Here is a 19,062-nt window from a genome sequence, read left to right as displayed (position 1 = left end):
AACCAGTGATAAGAATGTAAAGTGGTTCAACCACTTGGGAAAACAGTTTGGAAATATCTACTACAAGTGAACATATGCAATCCTTTTACCTGAGTGATTCCACTCATACATGCCCAATAGAAAGGAAACGTTTACCAAAAGGCATGTATTAGAATGTTGGTGGCATCACTACCACAATTAACCAAAAACTAGAACATACTCATCAACAGTAAAATAGATAAGTGATGGTATATTCAAAAATAATTTTACAGTAAATATGCATTTTTTGAAATCTAGGACATACTTAAAAATATATAGAAGGCATTTGTATCTGGTTATGGTAAGAAAGTCCCATAGAAAATCATCAATATTTCATTTCATTCATATATGATGGTATATGGATATATAATATCCATATATTCAGAGGTATATATGACATACCATATAAAAATGAAATGAATCTCATAAACAAGCTAAAGCCAGAGACAAGAGATTCATACTGTGTGATTCCATTCACATGAATTATAAGCTAAGCAAAAACTAAATCCATGATATTAGAAGTAGGGAGAGCAGTTCCCCTTGGGGTCAGAGAAGTAAAGAGAGGAGAGCACAAAGGGGACTTCTGGAATTGCTGCCAAGGTTTCACTTCTTGAACAGTTACATAGATGTGGTTAAGTTTGCAAAATTCACAGAATTATGCCCTTAGGTTTTGTTCTTCCCAATATGTATATTACACCTCAATAAATAGCTTTTAAAAAGTGGAGAACTAAGTACTGAAGATGTAATACATATGTACTCATTTACATACACATATGTATGTAGAAGCAGCTCTCACTTTGCACAGTTCTGGTATGCAATCTTATTTTAGATTAAAAACGCCAGCTCCCAAAAAACAGTTCAAATATCAGTTACCACAATACAATAAGTGCATAAAGTACAAACCTTACTGCAAGTTCTTGAATCCACAAATCATAACATAGACAAAAGATGTGCATAATGATCGGTGTGACCAATCATGTCACTTCTTTCAAAGGCAGTCAGGTTTGGTTACTGGTATCTCATATCTATTATTTAACTCATACAAAGATAGCAAAGCATGTAGTTGTACTGCCCCCTTGTTTACCAGTGATAAACCCATATGACACTTTACAAAAATGGATAATTAAAACAGAACTGGCAATCAAAGATGAAAGAGCAGCAAAGAAACAAAGACTGATAACATACAAGGAGTTACAGAAGACAGCTGACTGTGGGAATATCAACACTGTAGCCTTGGAGAGACTCTTGATATGCAGCTAGGGGAATTAGTGAAGACAGACTTATCAATGTTGACGAGGAAAGTGGTTGTGATAAAAAGAAATGAAGATGTCTGAAGATGTCCCAGAGGAAGTGATGCAAACAAAATACTTCCCAATAAAGGAACTCTCAGAGGTTTTCACAACACTGAAAGTGTATGGGAATCTGATCCAAACTTAGAAGTCTAACAATCTGCCAAAGCATAGGAAAGAAAGTCACTCTATATTGTAAGTTACTTAGGACAAGGACATAAGCACCATTTAAACTACTCTTAAGTTTGTTTTTTTAAGAAATAAAACTCTTACTTTACTATTCCCTTTACTATTTTTTTCATTTCTTTTTTTTTAAAGATTTTACTTATCATTTCTATATACATTCATACCAATAGTAAGAGAGTTTTTAGTGTTTTGACAAAAATATCCAAAAGTGTGTAACAATTTCAATTTGTCCCACTGATTATGATCACTTCCCATGATTTCAGTGGGCACATTTTTATGGTTCCTAATTACCATGCAAAGTGAGAACTGTCTGTATTAAACTAAAGTGAGATAACAGCAGTTTATAGTGTGTGTGTGTAGGGTACCATTCCACTGTCAGACTGCTAATTACTATCTTCCTCTTAACAATAAAACCCTCTGAACTTGAGTCTGGTACTGGGGCTCCCAGAGATTGTACTTTCCAATCTCCCTGCTGCTAGGCATAGGGACAAGTTACTAAGTTTTGGTAAATGGGATGACAGAGCCATGTTATTAAATGAAACCACATACCTACCATTTTCTCTTGCTCCCCCTTCCCTGTTGATTCAAATTAGCTATTGTAATAGTGGGCCAACATTGACCATGTAGATGAGGTATATCTCAAAGAATAGAATAACCAGACAGAAAGAATTCTGGGTCTAAAGACAACCTCAAGGAACAGTTACCCTAATCCCCTAGAGCACATATCAGCTTGGATTTTCACATGAGAAAAACAGATTAGCTATTGATTTTTGTGTGAACCTAAATGTTCATTTCTCTGGGATAAATGCCCAAGAGTACAGCTGCTGGGCTATATGGTAGTTGCAGGTTTAGTTTTTAATTTTTTTAATTTTTTATTTTTTTTAAAGATTTTATTCATTTATTTGACAGAGAGAGAGGCAGCGAGAGAGGGAACACAAGCAGGGGGAGTGGGAGACAAAGAAGCAGTTCCTACTCTAGAACACTTTATTGCATAAAAACAGAATATCTTAGGAAACCATGACACGTAGAAAAAATGAGGTGTACAACAAATTCTTTTTTTACTAGTAAGACCTAAGTCTCCTTGAATATGAAGTTTGTATGCTTAGAGTCCATCCTCATGTCTGCTCATCAGAAACCCCTAAGGTGCGAAAATGATCATATTTCAGGAATTTACACTAGGAAAAGTATCAGAAAGTGTGGTAATAAAATGCTAACAAATAATGGCAAGTAAAGAACTTATGTAAATAATTTCCAAATCCTGACCTCTTCAATAACTTCTACATACAACTAAATACGTGAAAATCAGATAGGCAAACTATACAAAAAAGTTTAATTTAGCAAAATACAACAAATTGGATTATATAACCATTCGAATTAACTAGCAAGAGATTCAAAATGAAGCCAAAAACAAACCTGGTTTTAGCCCAGTATATGGTTCATATTCATGTTCCAAGGCACAAACAATCATTTTCAAAATTCTATGTACTGCACTGCTATCCAAACGAAAATCAAGAGGACCTATAACAAGGCTTTTCGTAGATTTCTCCTGAACTGTTCCCATATCTTCACTTTTTCCTGAAGAAAAGTCTTGTTGATTTGCAGAACCTACAAGAAACGACATCTTATATTTTATGAAATCAGATATACCAATTGTAATATTACTCATCTCTTTAGCTTATAGCTTAATGCCTTACAAGCAATTCTCCACTGGCTGAATACACAGAACACTGCCAAACCAAATTTTTCTCTACACAAATGAGATGGTTATTATTAACAAAAAATATTGATTCTAATAACAATTACTCCCATAATCTATTTAATGTTATAAGAAGTGCAATAAAATTGAAATGGCCATTCTTAGAAAATCAGTCTTTTTTTTTTTTAAAGATTTTATTTTTATTTATTTGACAGAGATAGAGACAGCCAGCGAGAGAGGGAATACAAGCGGGGGGAGTGGGAGAGGAGGAAGCAGGCTCATAACGGAGGAGCCTGATGTGGGGCTCGATCCCATAACGCCGGGATCACGCCCTGAGCTGAAGGCAGACGCTCAACGACTGCACCACCCAGGCGCCCCAGAAAATTAGTCTCTTAAACCTAACTGGCTAATATCCAGTAATTCTATACACAATACTATGATGTTGACCAGGAAGGGTGAGTAGAGGAAGTTGCATTTTACTATTTTATAAGTTTCACTGAAAAAATGTTCACAGGGTGCTGTGACAGTTGTATAGTGACCATGGAAGAGAACAATAGGCTTTACCTGCTTTAAAGTTTTTCCAGAACAAAATTATTATGCCATGCTTCATGGTACAGAACCCAAATTCTTCAATCCCTTATCTGCCCATATATTGAAGAGGAAAGCAAAGGCTATCTTCTAAGAAAAATATCGGCTCTACCTATGTGTATTTCTCCTTATCTAATATGTATACTCCTTATGCTAAAGATTTGCCCTTAATACATAAATCCACTATTTTAAGTGACAACATACGGTAATTTCTAAATTTTTTTCAGCTTTATTGAGATACATCTGACATAGTAACATTGTGTCACCAAGTACCCCACTCCCCCAATCTCCCTCCCCAGCAACCTTCAGTTTGTTTCCTACGATTAAGAGTCTCTTACGGTTTGTCTCCCTCTCTGACTGCATCTTGTTTTTCCCTCTCTTCCCCTATGATCCTCTGTTTTGTTTCTTAAAGGCCATATATGAATAAAATCCTATGATAAATGTCTTTCTCTGATTGACTTATTTCGCTTAGCATAATACCCTCTAGTTCCATCCACATCCTTGCACATGGCAAGATTTCATTTTTTTGATCGCTGAGTAATATTCCATTGTGTATATATGTACACTACATCTTCTTTATCCATTCGTCTGTTGATGGACATCTCAGCTGTTTCCATAGTTTGGCTATTGTGGACATTGCTGCTATTAACACTGGGGTGCGGGTGGCCCTTCGGATCACTACTTTTGTATATTTGGGGTAAATCCCTAATAGTGCAATTGCTGGGTCATAGAGCTCTATTTTCAACTTTTTGAAGCACCTACAAACTGTTTTCCAGAGTGCTTATATCTGCCTGCATTCCCACCAATATAAGAGGGTTCCCTTTTCTCCACATCCTCACCAACATCTGTTGTTTCCTGACTTGTTAATTTTAGCCATTCTGACCGGTGTGAGGTGGTATCTCATTGTGGTTTTGATTTGTATTTCCCTGATGCCAAGTGATGTGGAGCATTTTTTCACGTGTCCATTGGCCATTTGTAGGTCTTCTTTGGAGAAATGTCTGTTCACGTCTTCTACCCATTTTGATTAGATTATTTGTTCTTAGGGTGTGGAGTTTGATAAGTTCTATATAGATTTTGGATACTAGTCCTTTATCAGATAAGACATTTGCAAATATCTCCCATTCTGTCGGTTGTCTTTTGGTTTTGTCGACTGTTTCCTTTGCTGTGCAGAAGCTTTTATCTTGATGGAGTCCCAACAGTTCATTTTTGCCTTTGTTTCCCTTGTCTTTGGAGAAATGTCTAGCGAGAAGTTGATGCAGCCAAGGTCACAGAGGTTGCTGCCCGTGTTCTCCTCCAGGATTTTGATGGATTCCTGTCTCACATTTAGGATTTTCATCCATTTTGAGACCATTTTTGTGTATGGCCTAAGGAAAGTCCAGTTTCATTCTTCTGCATGTGGCTGTCCAATTTTCCCAACACCATTTGTTCAAGAGACTGTCCTTTTTCCATTGGATATTCTTTCCTGCTTTGTCGAGGATTAGTTGACCACAGAGTTGAAGGTCGTCTTCTGGGTTCTCTAGTCTGTTCCACTGATCTATGTGTGTGTTTTTGTGCTAGTACCATGCTGTCTTGGTGATTACAGCTTTGTAATACAGCTTGAAGTCCAGAATTGTGATGCCACCGGCTCTGGTTTTCTTTTTCAACATTCCTTCAACTATTCAGGGTCTTTTCTGGTTCCATAAAAATTTTAGGATTCCATCCAGCTCTGTGAAAAAAGCTGACGGCATTTTGATAGGGATTGCACTGAATGTAAAGATTGCTCTAGGTAGCACAGACATTTTGACAATATTTGTTTCTCCAATCCATGAGCATGGAACGTTTTTCCATTGCTTCGTGTCTTCCTCAATTTCTTTCATGAGTGTTCTATAGTTTTCTGAGTACGGGTCCTTTGCCTCGTTGGTTAGGTTTATTCCTAGGTATCTTACGGTTTTTGGTACAATTGTAAATGGGATCGACTCCTTAATTTCTCTTTCTTCTCTCTCATTGTTAGTGTATAGAAACACAACTGACTTCTGTGCATTGATTTTATATCCTACACTTTGCTGAATTCCTGTATGAGTTCTAGCAATTTTGGGGTGGTCTTTGGATTTTCTACGTAGAGTATCATGTCATCTGTGAAGAATGAGACTTTGCCAATTTGGATGTCTTTTATTTCTTTTTGTTGTCTGATCGCTAAGGCTAGGACTTCAAGCACTGCTACAAAGCTGTAATCATCAAGACAGTATGGTGCTGGCACAAAAACAGACACATAGGTCAAAAGAACAGAATAGAGAACCCAGAAATGGACCCTCAACTCTAATCTTCTAGTTGAAAAACAGTAGTGAGAATGGACATCCCTACTGTGTTCCTGATCTTAGGGGAAAAGCTGAGAGCTAAGAGTGATATCTGCTGTATATGGCTTATATGATATTGAGGTATGTTACCTCTATCCCTACACTATGAACAGTTTTAATCAAGAAAAGGATGCTGTACTTTGTCAAATGCTTTATCTGCATCTACTGAGAGACTACATGGTTCTTGTCCTTTCTTTTATTAATGTAGTTTATCAGACTGATTGACTTGCAGATGTTGAACCATCCTTACAGCCCAGGAATAAATTCTACCTGGTCGTGGTGAATAACCTTTGAATGTACTGTTGGGTCCTATTGGCTAGTATCTTGGTGAGAATTTTTGCATCCACGTTCATCAGGGATATTGGTCTGTAATTCTCTGTCTTGGTAGGGTCTTTGTCTGGTTTTGATATCAAGGTAATGCTGGCCTCACAGAAAGAGTTTGAAAGTTTTCCTTCCATTTCTATTTTTTGAAACACCTTCAGAAGAACAGGTATTATTGAAATGTTTGGTAGAATTCCCCCGGGAAGCCTTTCGGCCCTGGGCTCTTGTTTGTTGGGAGATTGTTGATTATTGCTTCAATTTTCTTGCTGGTTATGGGTCTGTATAGGTTTTCTACTTCCCATTTCAGTTTTGGTAGTTTACACGTCTCTAGGAATGCATCCATTTCTTCCAGATTGCCTAATTTGTTGGCATATAGTTGCTGATAATATGTTCTTACAATTATTTATATTTGTTTGGTGTTTCTTGTGACCTCTCCTCTTTCATGCATGATTTTATTTATTTGGGTCCTTTCTCTTTTCTTTTTGATAAGTCTGGCCAGGGGGTTACCAATCTTATTAATTCTTTCGAGGAATCAGCTCCTAGTTTTGTTGATCTGTTCTGTTCTTTCGGTTTCCATTTCATTGATTTCTGCTCTAATCTTTATTAGTTCTCTTCCCTTGCTGGGTTTAGGCTTTATTTGCAGTTCTTTCTCCAGCTCCACTAGGTGTAAGGTTAGGTTCTTTAATTTAGGCCTTTCTTGTTTCTTGAGAAAGGCTTGTATTGCTATATACTTCTCCCTTAGGACCACCTTCGCTGTATCCCAAAGGTTTGGAACAGTTGTGTTTTCATTTTCATTTGTTTCCATGAATATTTTTAATTCTTCTTTAATTTCCTGGTTGACCCATTCTTTAGCAGGATGTTTTTTAGACTCCATGTATTTGAGTTCTTTTCAAATGTCCTCTTGTGATTGAGCTCAAGTTTCAAAGCATTGTGACTGAAAATATGCAGGGAATGATCCCAGTCTTTTGGTACCAGTTGAGACCTGATTTGTGACCCAGGATGTGATCTATACTGGAGAATGTTCCATGTGCACTCGAGAAGAATGTGTATTCTGTTGCTTTAGGATGCAATGCTCTGAACACATCTGTGAAGTCCATCTGGTCCAGTGCATCATTCAAATCCCTTGTTTCCTTGATCTTCTGCTTACATGATCTGTCCATTGCAGTGAGTGGGCTGTTAAAGTCCCCCACTATTATTGTATTATTATCAATGTGTTTTTTTTTAATTTTGTTATTAATTGGTTTATGTAATTGGCTGCTCCCACGTTAGGGGCATAATTTTTAGATCTTGTTGGATAGACCCTTTAATTATGATATAGTGTCCTTCCTCATCTTTTTTACAGTCTTTGGTTCAAAATCTAATTTGTCTGATATAAGGATTGCCATTCCAGCTTTATTTTGATGTCCACTAGCATGCTAAATGGCTTTCTACCCCCTCACTTTCAACCTGGAGATGTCTTTGGGTCTAAAATGAGTCTTTTCCAGACAGCGTATCGATGGGCCTTGCTTTTTTATCCAATCTGATGCCTTGTGTCTTCTGACTGGGGCATTTAGCCCATTTACATTCAGAGTAACTATTAAGAGATAAGAATTTCGTGCCATTGTATTACCTGTAAAGTCATTGTTTTTGTATATTGTCTCTGTTCCTTTCTGGTCTGTTACTTTTGGGCTCTCTCTTCACTTAAAGGATCCCCTTTAATATTTCTTGCAGGGCTGGTTTAGTAATCATAAATTCTTTTAGTTTCTGTTTGTCCTGTAAGCTTTTTATCTCTCCTTTTATTTTCAATGACCTCCTTGCTGGATAAAGTATTCTTGGCTGTGTATTTTTCTCATTTAGCACCCTGAATATATCATGTCAGTCCTTTCTGGCCTGCGAGGTCTCTGTAGATCAGTCTGCTGCCAGACTAATGTTTCCACCCTTGTAGGTTATGAACCTCTTGTCCCAAGCTGCTTTCAGGATTTTCTCTTTGTCTCTGAGATTTGCAAGTTTCACTATTATATGTCAAGGTGTTGACCTATTTTTACTGATTTTGAGAGGGGTTCTCTGTGTCTCCTGGACTTGAATGCCTTTCCTTCCCCATGTTAGGGAGTTCTCCACTATAATTTGCTCCAATACACCTTCTGACCCACTCTCTCTTCTCTCTTCTTCTGGGGTCCCAATCATTCTAATATTGTTTTGTTCTATGCTATCACTTATCTCTTGAATTCTCTCCTCATGAACCAGTAGTTGTTCGTCTTTTTCTCAGTTTTTTTTTTTTTTTGAAGATTTTATTTATTTGTCAGAGAGAGAGAGAGAGAGAACAAGCAGGGGGAGCAGCAGGAAGGGAGATCACGCTCCCCATTGAGCAAGGAGCACAATGCAGGACTTGATCCCAGGACCCTGGGATCACAACCTGAGCCGAAGGCAGACGCTTACCTGACTGAGCCACCCAGGCGTCCCTCTGAGCTGCTTTATTCTCGATTATTTGGTCTTTTATATCACTAATTCTCTCTTCTGCCTCATTTATCCTAGCAGTTAGAGCTTCCATTTTTTATTACATCTCATTAATAGCCCTTTTTATTTTGACTTGATTAGATTTTAGTTCTTTTATTTCTCCAGAAAGGGATTCTTTAGTGTGTTCTATGCTTTTCTCAAGCCCAGCTAGTATCTTTATAATCATTATTCTGAACTCTAGTTCCAACATCTTACTTTTATCCACACTGATTAGGTCCCTGGCAGTCAGTACTCCCTCTTGTTCTCTTCTTTGAGGTGGTTTTCCATCTTGCCATTCTTGCAGAAAGTGTTTGCTTTTCTATTTGTAGAGTTGCAGCTATTCTTTTCCTAGCTCTTGGGTTAAGTTTGCAGGTGTTCAGAATTACTTAATAGCTACCTAAGCTGAATTCCTGGGACCAGACAAAACTAAGGTCTCCTACTCCTCCACCATCTTGGACTTCTCAGCCCAATAATTTCTAATTCGTAAGCCATTTTGTTTATTCGAACAGAAATAGAAAAGTAAGGCACTTAATACCTTTAGAATCTAGGAAGGCCCAATTAAACACAAAAGTTCTGTATCCACACTTTCTAATAACTTTTTCAAAAATATATTTCTGTAATTTCAAACAAAGGATTTCAGTTCAATCTTTAGTCTCAGAACATTTGCAGCAACATAGATGGGAGTGGAGGAGATTATGCTAAGTGAAATAAGTCAAGCAGAGAAAGACAATTATCATATGGTTTCACTCACTTATGGAATGTAAGATATAGGAATATTGGTAGGAGAAGGAAGGGAAGGATGAAGGGGGGGGTAATCAGAAGGGGGAATGAACCATGAGAGACTGTAGACTCTGGGAAACAAACTGAGGGCTTCAGAGGGGAGGGAGGTGGGGAATCGGGATAGGCCGGTGATGGGTATTAAGGAGGGCACATATTGGGGCACCTGGCTGACACAGCGGTTAAGCGTCTGCCTTCGGCTCAAGGCGTGATCCCGGCGTTATGGGATCGAGCCCCACATCAGGCTCCTCCACTATGAGCCTGCTTCTTCCTCTCCCACTCCTCCTGCTTGTGTTCCCTCTCTCGCTGGCTGTCTCTATCTCTGTCGAATAAATAAATAAAATCTTTAAAAAAAAAAAAAAAAGGAGCGCACATATTGCATGGTGCACTGGGTGTTATACACAAATAATGAATCATGGAACACTGCATCAAAAACTGGGGATGTACTGTATGGTGACTAATATAACAAAATAAAAATTATAAAAAAAAATCTTTAGTCTCAGAACCATAGACAAAAAATAATTTATTACACGCAGGTATTTCCATTATAATTCTTTGCTATTCTGTACATAAATGTATAGAACTTTTCTGTTTGTCCATTATGATCCAATAGTTTGTTGAAAAAAAAAAAGTTAAGGACTAAGATTTTTTTTTTTTAAGATTTTGTTTATTTATTTGACAGAGAGAGACAGCCAGCGAGATAGGGAACACAAGCAGAGGGAGTGCGAGAGGAAGAAGCAGGCTCCCAGCGGAGGAGCCCGATGCGGGGCTCGATCCCAGGACTCCGGGATCATGCCCTGAGCAGAAGGCAGACATTTAACGACTGAGCCACCCAGGCGCCCCAGGACTAAGGTATTTATAACACTGTATCCTATTCTTGGAAATGGAAAATATGAAAAATTTAAAAGTTAACAAACTACCAATTTCTCACACTGAACATATACAAGCACCCTAACAAACAAAAGATATTAAACTATGCTTTAATATCTTTTAGAAAGTGTAGAGGCAGCATATGTACAAATAAAATTTTCAGGGCTTGGGTTCCTTTACTTGAAGGACAACCACTTGATACTCCACCTCCTCACAAGATATGGAATCCACAACACATGCAGAAGACATCATACTGAACCAGAAGAAACCTACCATCTTACAATTGGTAACCACAACACTCTAACAATTTGTAAAGCTCTTAGTTGCCCTTTCCTATATATAATTTGTTACTGAATATCTCTACCTCAATGTCCACAGGTTATGTCAAAACACATCTTTTCCTCCAAAAATCCTTTCTTGTTTCTATCTTCCTTAGTGGTTATCACTATCCTCCAAGTAATTCAAGACAAAGATCTAATAAAATTTAAATTTTATTTTTAAATAATGCAAAGGCAGTGAGTGAAGGTTTTAAGCACAAAATTAAACCAATCTGAAAGGGTGGGAAGCAGGAAGTAAAAAAATATTAAAATGTAGAGAGGACAGTAGATTGGATGAGAGTGGTAACAGTGGAGTTTACGAGAAGTCAATGAATTTAAAATAGATTTCGTAGATGAAATTTGACAAAAATGTGTTGATGGGCTGGAAGCTAGGAGAGGAGAAGTGTGTCATGATGATTCCTAGGTTTCTGGCTTGAGCAACCAGAATACAGAAGAACAATTTTCCAAGACAAGAATATTGAAACTAAGGTAAAAGCAATAGGCAGTAGACAGTCATAAGGATTTTAATTCCATTTGAACATATTCAGTTTTGAAATATTTGTGAGATACATAAGGAAGTAAAAATGTCAAGTATGCATTGGATGTTTAATCCTAAACTTGAGGAAGTTTGGACTAAAATTATAAATATGTGCATCAACATATTGAAGGTACTAAATCAATGGAAAAGAATGAGAGAATGTCAGGAAAGAGTTTAGGGTAAAATGTAAACCAAAGGTTTAATCAATGAGAACACCAACATTTAGAAATCCATTATGAAAAGAGGAAGCAGAAAAGTACTGTTCTTTCCTTCTGTTTTCATCTAACAAAACGTAATGATCTTTCACGATCAACTCCTCTGTGAAGTCTAACCCTGCCAGTAGAAGTAGTCACTTTCTGGCTAGACCTGTCTTAGCTCTCCATTTATACTGCTGTTCTTCATGTGCTATATTATAATCATTTATTTAAGTATATAAACACTACCTATTAGTTTCTTGAGAAATGCTTTGGTCTTCTTGGCATTCACTATATCAACTCATTGTCTAACACACAGAAATCACTAATATATGAAAAATTAACAAAAAAGGATAAATCTATTTTCACTAAGTTTTCAATATGAAGATGAGAATAAGCACAATATAGCATACTGATAAGCACATAAAGTATCAGCTAAATTTTTAAAAACATCATATGATTGCTTATAAAACATAATAAAAGACTGTTTCCAGAAACTCCAGAAGAATTTATTTCCACTATTTTGCTTGAAACAGTTTTTTAATAAAAAGATGTATATAACCTTCAAAATGTATTTAGCACAGAAAAGGAAATGTTTATGCTTTTTGACAACTTGATGCAACATGAAATTTAATGTACCAAAATTTTAATATTGGTTGGTTATATAAACTAAACTAAATCTGGCGGTTATATAAAATGGCCTCTCAATCAACTACACAAAGAAAGGATTAAAAATCTAAGTGTCTAAGAAAATTATAACATGATATTAAAATTACATCATTCCCCAAAGTAAGAGAAGGTAAATCTGATGTAACAGATTACAACCAGTCAAGGACCAACTGATTCTGAAGAATCTTTTGTTTCTGTTGTCCAAGGAAAAGCAAACATAAAGGAAAGAAACTAGTACCTTTGCCACTGATGTTCTCCATCGTATAAAGGTAATCCATGTAAAAAGCCCCGAACCTTTGCATTCCAGCTATCTCAGTGTATGTCTCCTGCCAACAAAGAAAAGCAAACAGAACACACGTTGTACAGAAGAGACTTCAGAGTAAAACCTGATAGGTCAAGAATCAAACATACATCCTTACAAAGAACGTGTATCAACTCAAAGGATTACTAAAACAAAAGAACAGAGGCTATCCAAAGAATTAACTTCTAAGAAAGGTAATGTTAACTCTACTACAGACAACACACAAGGTCATCCATAATTCTACTAGACATTTTGACCACTTTATCAATAATGTCTGGTTAATGAATACCTATAATGGAATAGGATATTCCATTCCTTTATTACCATCACAAAACTGTCGAATATATACTCTCAAATATATTTAATCCTTAAATATTCCAGTATACTTATATGAAACTCAAATACTAAAGATATACTAAAATGTTAAAAAGATATGTAAATATGCAGATTAAAATTAAATTCTTTATAAAAGTAAATGTAGTAAAAAGGCTTAATATGTATTATTTATCCTTTCATACTGATCTTCAGGTAACCTTTTTTGAATTTTTAAATTTATTCCCTAAAAGTACATTAATTTTATATGAAAAATTCAAACACTAAAACACATACATAGTAAAATGTGAAATTCTTCATCTCTTCCCATTAATCCCATATCTAAAAGTAACTGTAATTAAAAGATAATTCTACAAGTTTCCTCCAAGACTATTTAACAGTAGGGAATGGATAAACAAATTAACTGCCTACATAGTATACAGAAGTAGAGACCTTTGTGCAATCTTCAAACTTCTCTAGATGTAGAAGCCAGACAAAAATATTCTAAATGCTTCAATAAATAGCTAGCATTCAGAATGTATTACTTGAGGAAAAAAATGGCAATCACAAGTATTCACACAAAATGTCCACACAAACACAGCCTAGATATTGGCTCACATATATAGTCTCTGACCTTATGATGAGCTGCATCCAAGATAAATTCTGCACGAGTACCATTATTTTCTGGGCTTCGGTAATCAAACAATGAATTTGTAAGATAGGTCAAACCTTTCATACTCAAATTTTCACCACAAATGAAGAAACAGGCTTCCTGAAAATAAATGCAAAATTTCTGAACAGGAGGAAAAATCATTAAACTGTTAAAGAAAATAAAACCTTGGGGTTTTATAACACCCATTCAGTAGTCAATAGAAATCACTACAACTTGAAGTCCTATAAAAAGACAAGGAATGCTGTCTCCATTTTCACTGCCTATCTTGGCAAAGAGCATTTTAACAAACCAAAAAGGAACTCCAAGTAGCTGCCATAAACAAGAAAGAAGAAACATTCATGAATTGGAAAGTATTTGGAACTACTGTCCAGGTGTTAAGTGCTACCAACTTTCCAAACTCCCCTGAGCTCTATAATTTCTTACAGGGGAAAACAGTAAAGTTCCTCTCTTAAGCCAAAGATATATGTAGTCTAACAGATTTTTTGGTATGGTTAAACACTTCAATAAGCACTTCATTATACCTGCATTCTATCCAAAAAGGGGAGAGAGGGGGAGAATCTGACTTACAGTTTCACTTCTATTCATATTCTCTTCAAAATCTTTAACACCCATAATTCCTTTAAGGCACAAGGCTCTGCAACCTACAAAACCAATCTGGCAATCGAAGAAAGGCTCTCCCATCATAAGGGCCTATAAGAGGGAAGGACATTAGAATTAAGAATTTGAATTTCATAAAAATATTACAGGCTTAAAAAAAATAAAAGTTACAGGCTTTCCGTGTAGAACTACTTCTTTAGGATTATGGCCTTTCCAAATTTATTCTCCTCAGATCATAAACCCTATTAAATTAAGAAACATCTTACTTATCTCTGTATTCTCAAATCTTTGTATCCCCAATGACTGGCACCTTATGAACATTAATCCTCACGTACATATGAGCTCAAACAAATTAAATGAAAAAAATGAAAGAATTAATGTTGCAGGTTATAGTGGAATCTTTGTTAAAGTAATAATTATTTCAACCACTACTACTGATGACTAAAATAGAAAAAACCACGAATATATTTTAAACACACCACTACGATAAAAGCCTACATTTATTAAATATTAACTTTAAGGACCATTCAAAAAAGTTTTAGATATACATGTTCAGCGTTGAAAGATTACCTCAACTGTAGTTCCTTCTTGTTCCCAACACAATACTTCTTTGGATTTTACTTTCTGAGGGCTATAATAACTACTCTCAGCTTGCATTTCAGTGAGCTAAGAAACAACATAGAAATATTAAGTAAGTAAAATTAGTATTAGATAGCAATAAACTGTCATTATTATGATGAATTGATGGAAACAGGGCCAATTTTAAGATTTGGGAAATTTAATTATTAAGCAGGAAAACAGGTGCAACAAAAACAGCTGTAACAGATTATCCATGGTATAAAGGTTGAATATGCTAGTCTAAGCTCAAATAGAGAATTTAAATACCAACTTTTTCTTATTTAACTTCTTTATCTTAACAATATTGCTTAAAAAGGTAAAAGCTATATAGCGATAACAGTCTCATATAATGGTTCATATATTCTGCCAAAAATTTACATATATTTTAACCTCAATTCATTTTATATTCTATACACACCCAACAAGAACTTATTCAATCATTTCCAAAATTTCTCCCAAATTTTTCATCAAAAGGAAACTATGAAAAAACACAAATTCAATAAACCATCTAGCTCTATGAGGGCAATAGGTTCTTGGGTGTTTACTTTCAAAGTATGTGTCTCAGACTCATTCAATCATGCAAATATTTAATGAGTGACAGCTAGATAACAAGTGCTAATCTAGATGCTGCCAAAACAACCACCACAACAACCACCCTTGCACCCCTGAAGCTTACAACACATTACATGTATGTATCTAGACAAACTTAAATTATTTTTAAGAGGTACTTTCTAAATGCAATGTGGTATCCTGGTTTGGATCATGTTACAGAAAACATTATAAAATTCAGTTGAAGTCTGGAATTTAACAGAAATGCACCAGTGTTGGCTTCTTGGTTTTGACAAATGTATTATGATAGCATAAGATGTTAACAATAGAGAAAATGAGTAAGGAGTCTGTGTGAACTCTCTGTACGTTGCAAGTTTTCTACTAATCCAAAATGGTTCCAAAATAAAGTTTTTATTTTTTCAAAGGTATTCTGCCCATGTTCACTAATGGATGTATTATTCAAACATTACAGCAAAGTCAAAGATCACATTAAAAAAAAAAAAAACAGTATTTAACCTAGGTCAAATAAAAATTAAACCAAAAAGTTGTAATTTTAAGCATGATAGCTTCTTTATACTTAAAATCAACTAATTATTCTCATTTCTTGTAACAAAATGTTTATATATATGCCCTTATTTCTGAGATGCTTCTAGAACTGGTATACACAATGTTGTTATTTTCAAGTACAAATCTATAAAATGCTCAAGTAAAATTCAGTATTTTAAACTTGATCACCCTTCAGCTGTCTACAATTATTGTAGAGAAAAAGCAATTAATTGATTAAAAGGACTCAAACATTACAAGAACAATCTTCAACATGATTTTTTAAATGCTACATTTAATTTGGCATGATTTTTGTTGGATTGATATCAACTGTTCAGAATGCAAATGTAGAAACATGACCTTATTTTCTGACCAAAAAATGAACCACAAATTAATTCCATACATTCTTTAAATCCAAGCTGAACAATGAATTCTAATGTTTTCCTCCTAAATCTCAACATATTTCCCTTGGAGAAACCTTAGAAACATAAATATTCTAAATTTTTTTAAAAGATGTTATTAACTAATGACAAGTACTGCCCTAAAAATCTATTAAAGTTTTATATATAAATACAAACTATTCTGACTCAGTTTAATACAATTCTTCTCATCAATGAAGAGAATTATACCAGAGTAATTTCTAATTGAACATAAATATGCAAAAAATCACCAGAAAAGACAGAACTTTACTAGCAATCCTTAAATTCCCTCACAAACTTATATTAAAAATGACCTCTTTTGGATCATCTAAAACTGACAATATAACATATGATTTAACTCATATGTGGAACCTAAAAAACAAAACAAATGAACAAATCAACAAAAAGAATCATCAGACCAATAAACACAGAGAACAAACTGATGGTTATAAGAGGGGAGGGGTGTGGGAGATGGGCAAAATGGATGAAGAAGAATAGGATATATGGGCTTCCCTTATTGAATGAACAAGTCAGGGGAATATAAAAGGCACAGCATACGGAATATAGTCAATGACATCGTAATAGCATTGTATGGTAACAGATGGTAGCTACACTTGTGGTGAGCATACCATAAGGTATAGAGATACGGAATTACTATGCTGTAGAGCTGAAACTAATGTAACATTGCGTGTCAACTACACTAAAAAATTACACCAAGTTTTAAGTATAATTTAAGTTCTCAAACAAAATGTTAATTCATGCTGCTACGTTTATATCTTTTAGAACTTAAGCTGAATACTTATACTTACAATTAATGTAATTAAAATTATTGCCAAAAACGTCTATTAAATGCAGAGATAATACCATGAAAAAAAAACTTTTAATAAATTTAAAAAATAAAATTGACAATATATGTGATAATAGTTGCCAATGGCTGGCTTTATTATATATTTTATTTTTTTTTAGGATTTTATTTGAGAGAGAGAAAGAGCACAAGCGGGAGGGGCAGAGGGAGAGAGAATCTCAGGCAGACTCCACCACTGAGCGTGGAGCCCACCATACAGCTTCATCCCAGGACCCTGAGATCATGACCTGAACCAAAACCAAGAGTCAGATGCTCAACCGATCTTGCCACCCAGACGCCCCAGTTTTCTGTTATATATTTTAAAGATTTTATTATTTTTAATTTTACAGACTGATATTCTTTTCATCAAAGCTAATGAATTTCAATTATGAATTTTATAATAAAAATATTTTGTTCCATAGAAGAATTCAGAAGAGTCGCATGCTCTACCAACTGAGCCAGCCAGGCACCCCAGGTTGTTTCAACCTTTTTGGCCATTGTAAATAGTGCTTTTATGAACATTCGTGTACATCTACTTGTCTGAGCACAGTTTAATTCTTTTGAGTATGCACCTACAAGTGGAACTGCTGGGTCATATGATTCTACGTTTAATGTTTCAAGGAACCACCAAACTGTTTTCCACAGTGACTGCACCATTTTAATTCCCACCAGTGCTCCCATTTGCTTTTAAACAACTCCAACTAAGATCCCACCATTGTCCAATCACTGCTCTAGTCAAGTTCACCAACAATTCCCACAATGCCAACTCCAATAATCCATTCTCACAAATGACCTTCTTTATCAACTTTAAAACATTTACGGCACTCAGCTTCCAGATAGACACTCTCGGTTTTCTGCCTAACTTATTTTCAGTTTCCCACGCTATTTCTGCCTTCTGTTTCCCAATAATTAACATCACAGTGCCCCAGAGCTTGGCCCTAGAACCTCTCCTTAGTGTGTGTGTGTGTGTGTGTGTGTGTGTGTGTGTGTGTGTACTGATTCCAGTCTTAATAAAATCCTGACTATCAAGCTTATATACCCAGACCAAACTTTTAATCTGAACTCTAGATTTATTAATCCAACCTGACAGCTGTACTTGAATATAGAGTGGGCATCTTAAACTTGTCCAAAACCAAATTCCTGATTTTACCTCAAACCTAATCCTCTCAGTCTTCCTTACGACAAAAAATACAAACTCAATTCTTGTAGTTGCTCAGGAACCATCCTTGGATCCTCTTCATTTATGTCTCACAATAAAACCTATCAGGAAGTTCTGTCCTGTTGACCTACAAACCACATCCAAAATCCAGTTACATTTCAACATCTCCCCTTGCTATCATTATCATCCAAGCCCAGCAATCATTATCTTCTGCTTGCAAATTCCTATCCTGTCTGATCTTATTTCTGCTTTTGCTCCCTATAATCTATTCTCCACACAGCTACCAGAGTGATGCAGTTTAAAACATAACTCAGATCATCCTGTAACTACTATGCTAAAAATTGTCCAAAAACTTCCTATCTCACTCAGGATTAATGACAAAGTCCCTAACCTAAAATGACCTACACAGTTTTACAATTTATGGATCTCTCCCCAACCCCATCACCTCTCTGACCTATTTTATACTACTTCCATTTTAGCCCACTCTGCTCTGGCCCCACTGGCTTCCTTACTATTCCTTGAACTTTTGGGGTCTTCACATTTACTATACTTAGAATGTTCATTCCTATGTATCTACAAAGCTTTTTCTTTCATGAGTCTTTGCTTAAAGATCTCCTTCTCATTAAGGCCTTCCCTGATTACCCAATTGTAAGTTGCATAATCCCTTCCTATCTAATGGACACATTCACTATTCCTCTTTCCTCTTTTTCTACATAACCCTTATCATAAATGGGTATACTAAATAGCTTATTTGCTTATAATGACAATTTCTATTTTAA

The 19,062-nt window shown here is 35.6% G+C and overlaps 1 protein-coding gene across 1 annotated transcript in view; it reads right to left on the bottom strand.

Moving 5' to 3' along the window:
• The window catches only part of VPS13B (vacuolar protein sorting 13 homolog B), a 759,954-nt gene that overhangs the window by 635,735 nt on the left and 105,157 nt on the right, over window positions 1-19,062 (bottom strand). The window contains exons 9-13 of the mRNA XM_040625596.1: window positions 14,722-14,817; window positions 14,122-14,244; window positions 13,516-13,653; window positions 12,507-12,594; window positions 2,907-3,098 (exon numbers count right to left, since the gene is read on the bottom strand). Coding sequence (XP_040481530.1) covers window positions 2,907-3,098; window positions 12,507-12,594; window positions 13,516-13,653; window positions 14,122-14,244; window positions 14,722-14,817 — 637 coding nt within the window. The remainder of the gene's footprint in view (window positions 1-2,906; window positions 3,099-12,506; window positions 12,595-13,515; window positions 13,654-14,121; window positions 14,245-14,721; window positions 14,818-19,062) is intronic.

Source organism: Ursus maritimus, unplaced genomic scaffold (assembly GCF_017311325.1).
Source record: "Ursus maritimus isolate PB19 unplaced genomic scaffold, ASM1731132v1 scaffold_9, whole genome shotgun sequence".
Classification (NCBI taxonomy): Eukaryota; Metazoa; Chordata; class Mammalia; order Carnivora; family Ursidae; genus Ursus; species Ursus maritimus.
The sequence above is the reverse complement of the archived record's forward strand: the minus strand, read 5'-3'. Positions and strand labels throughout refer to the sequence as shown.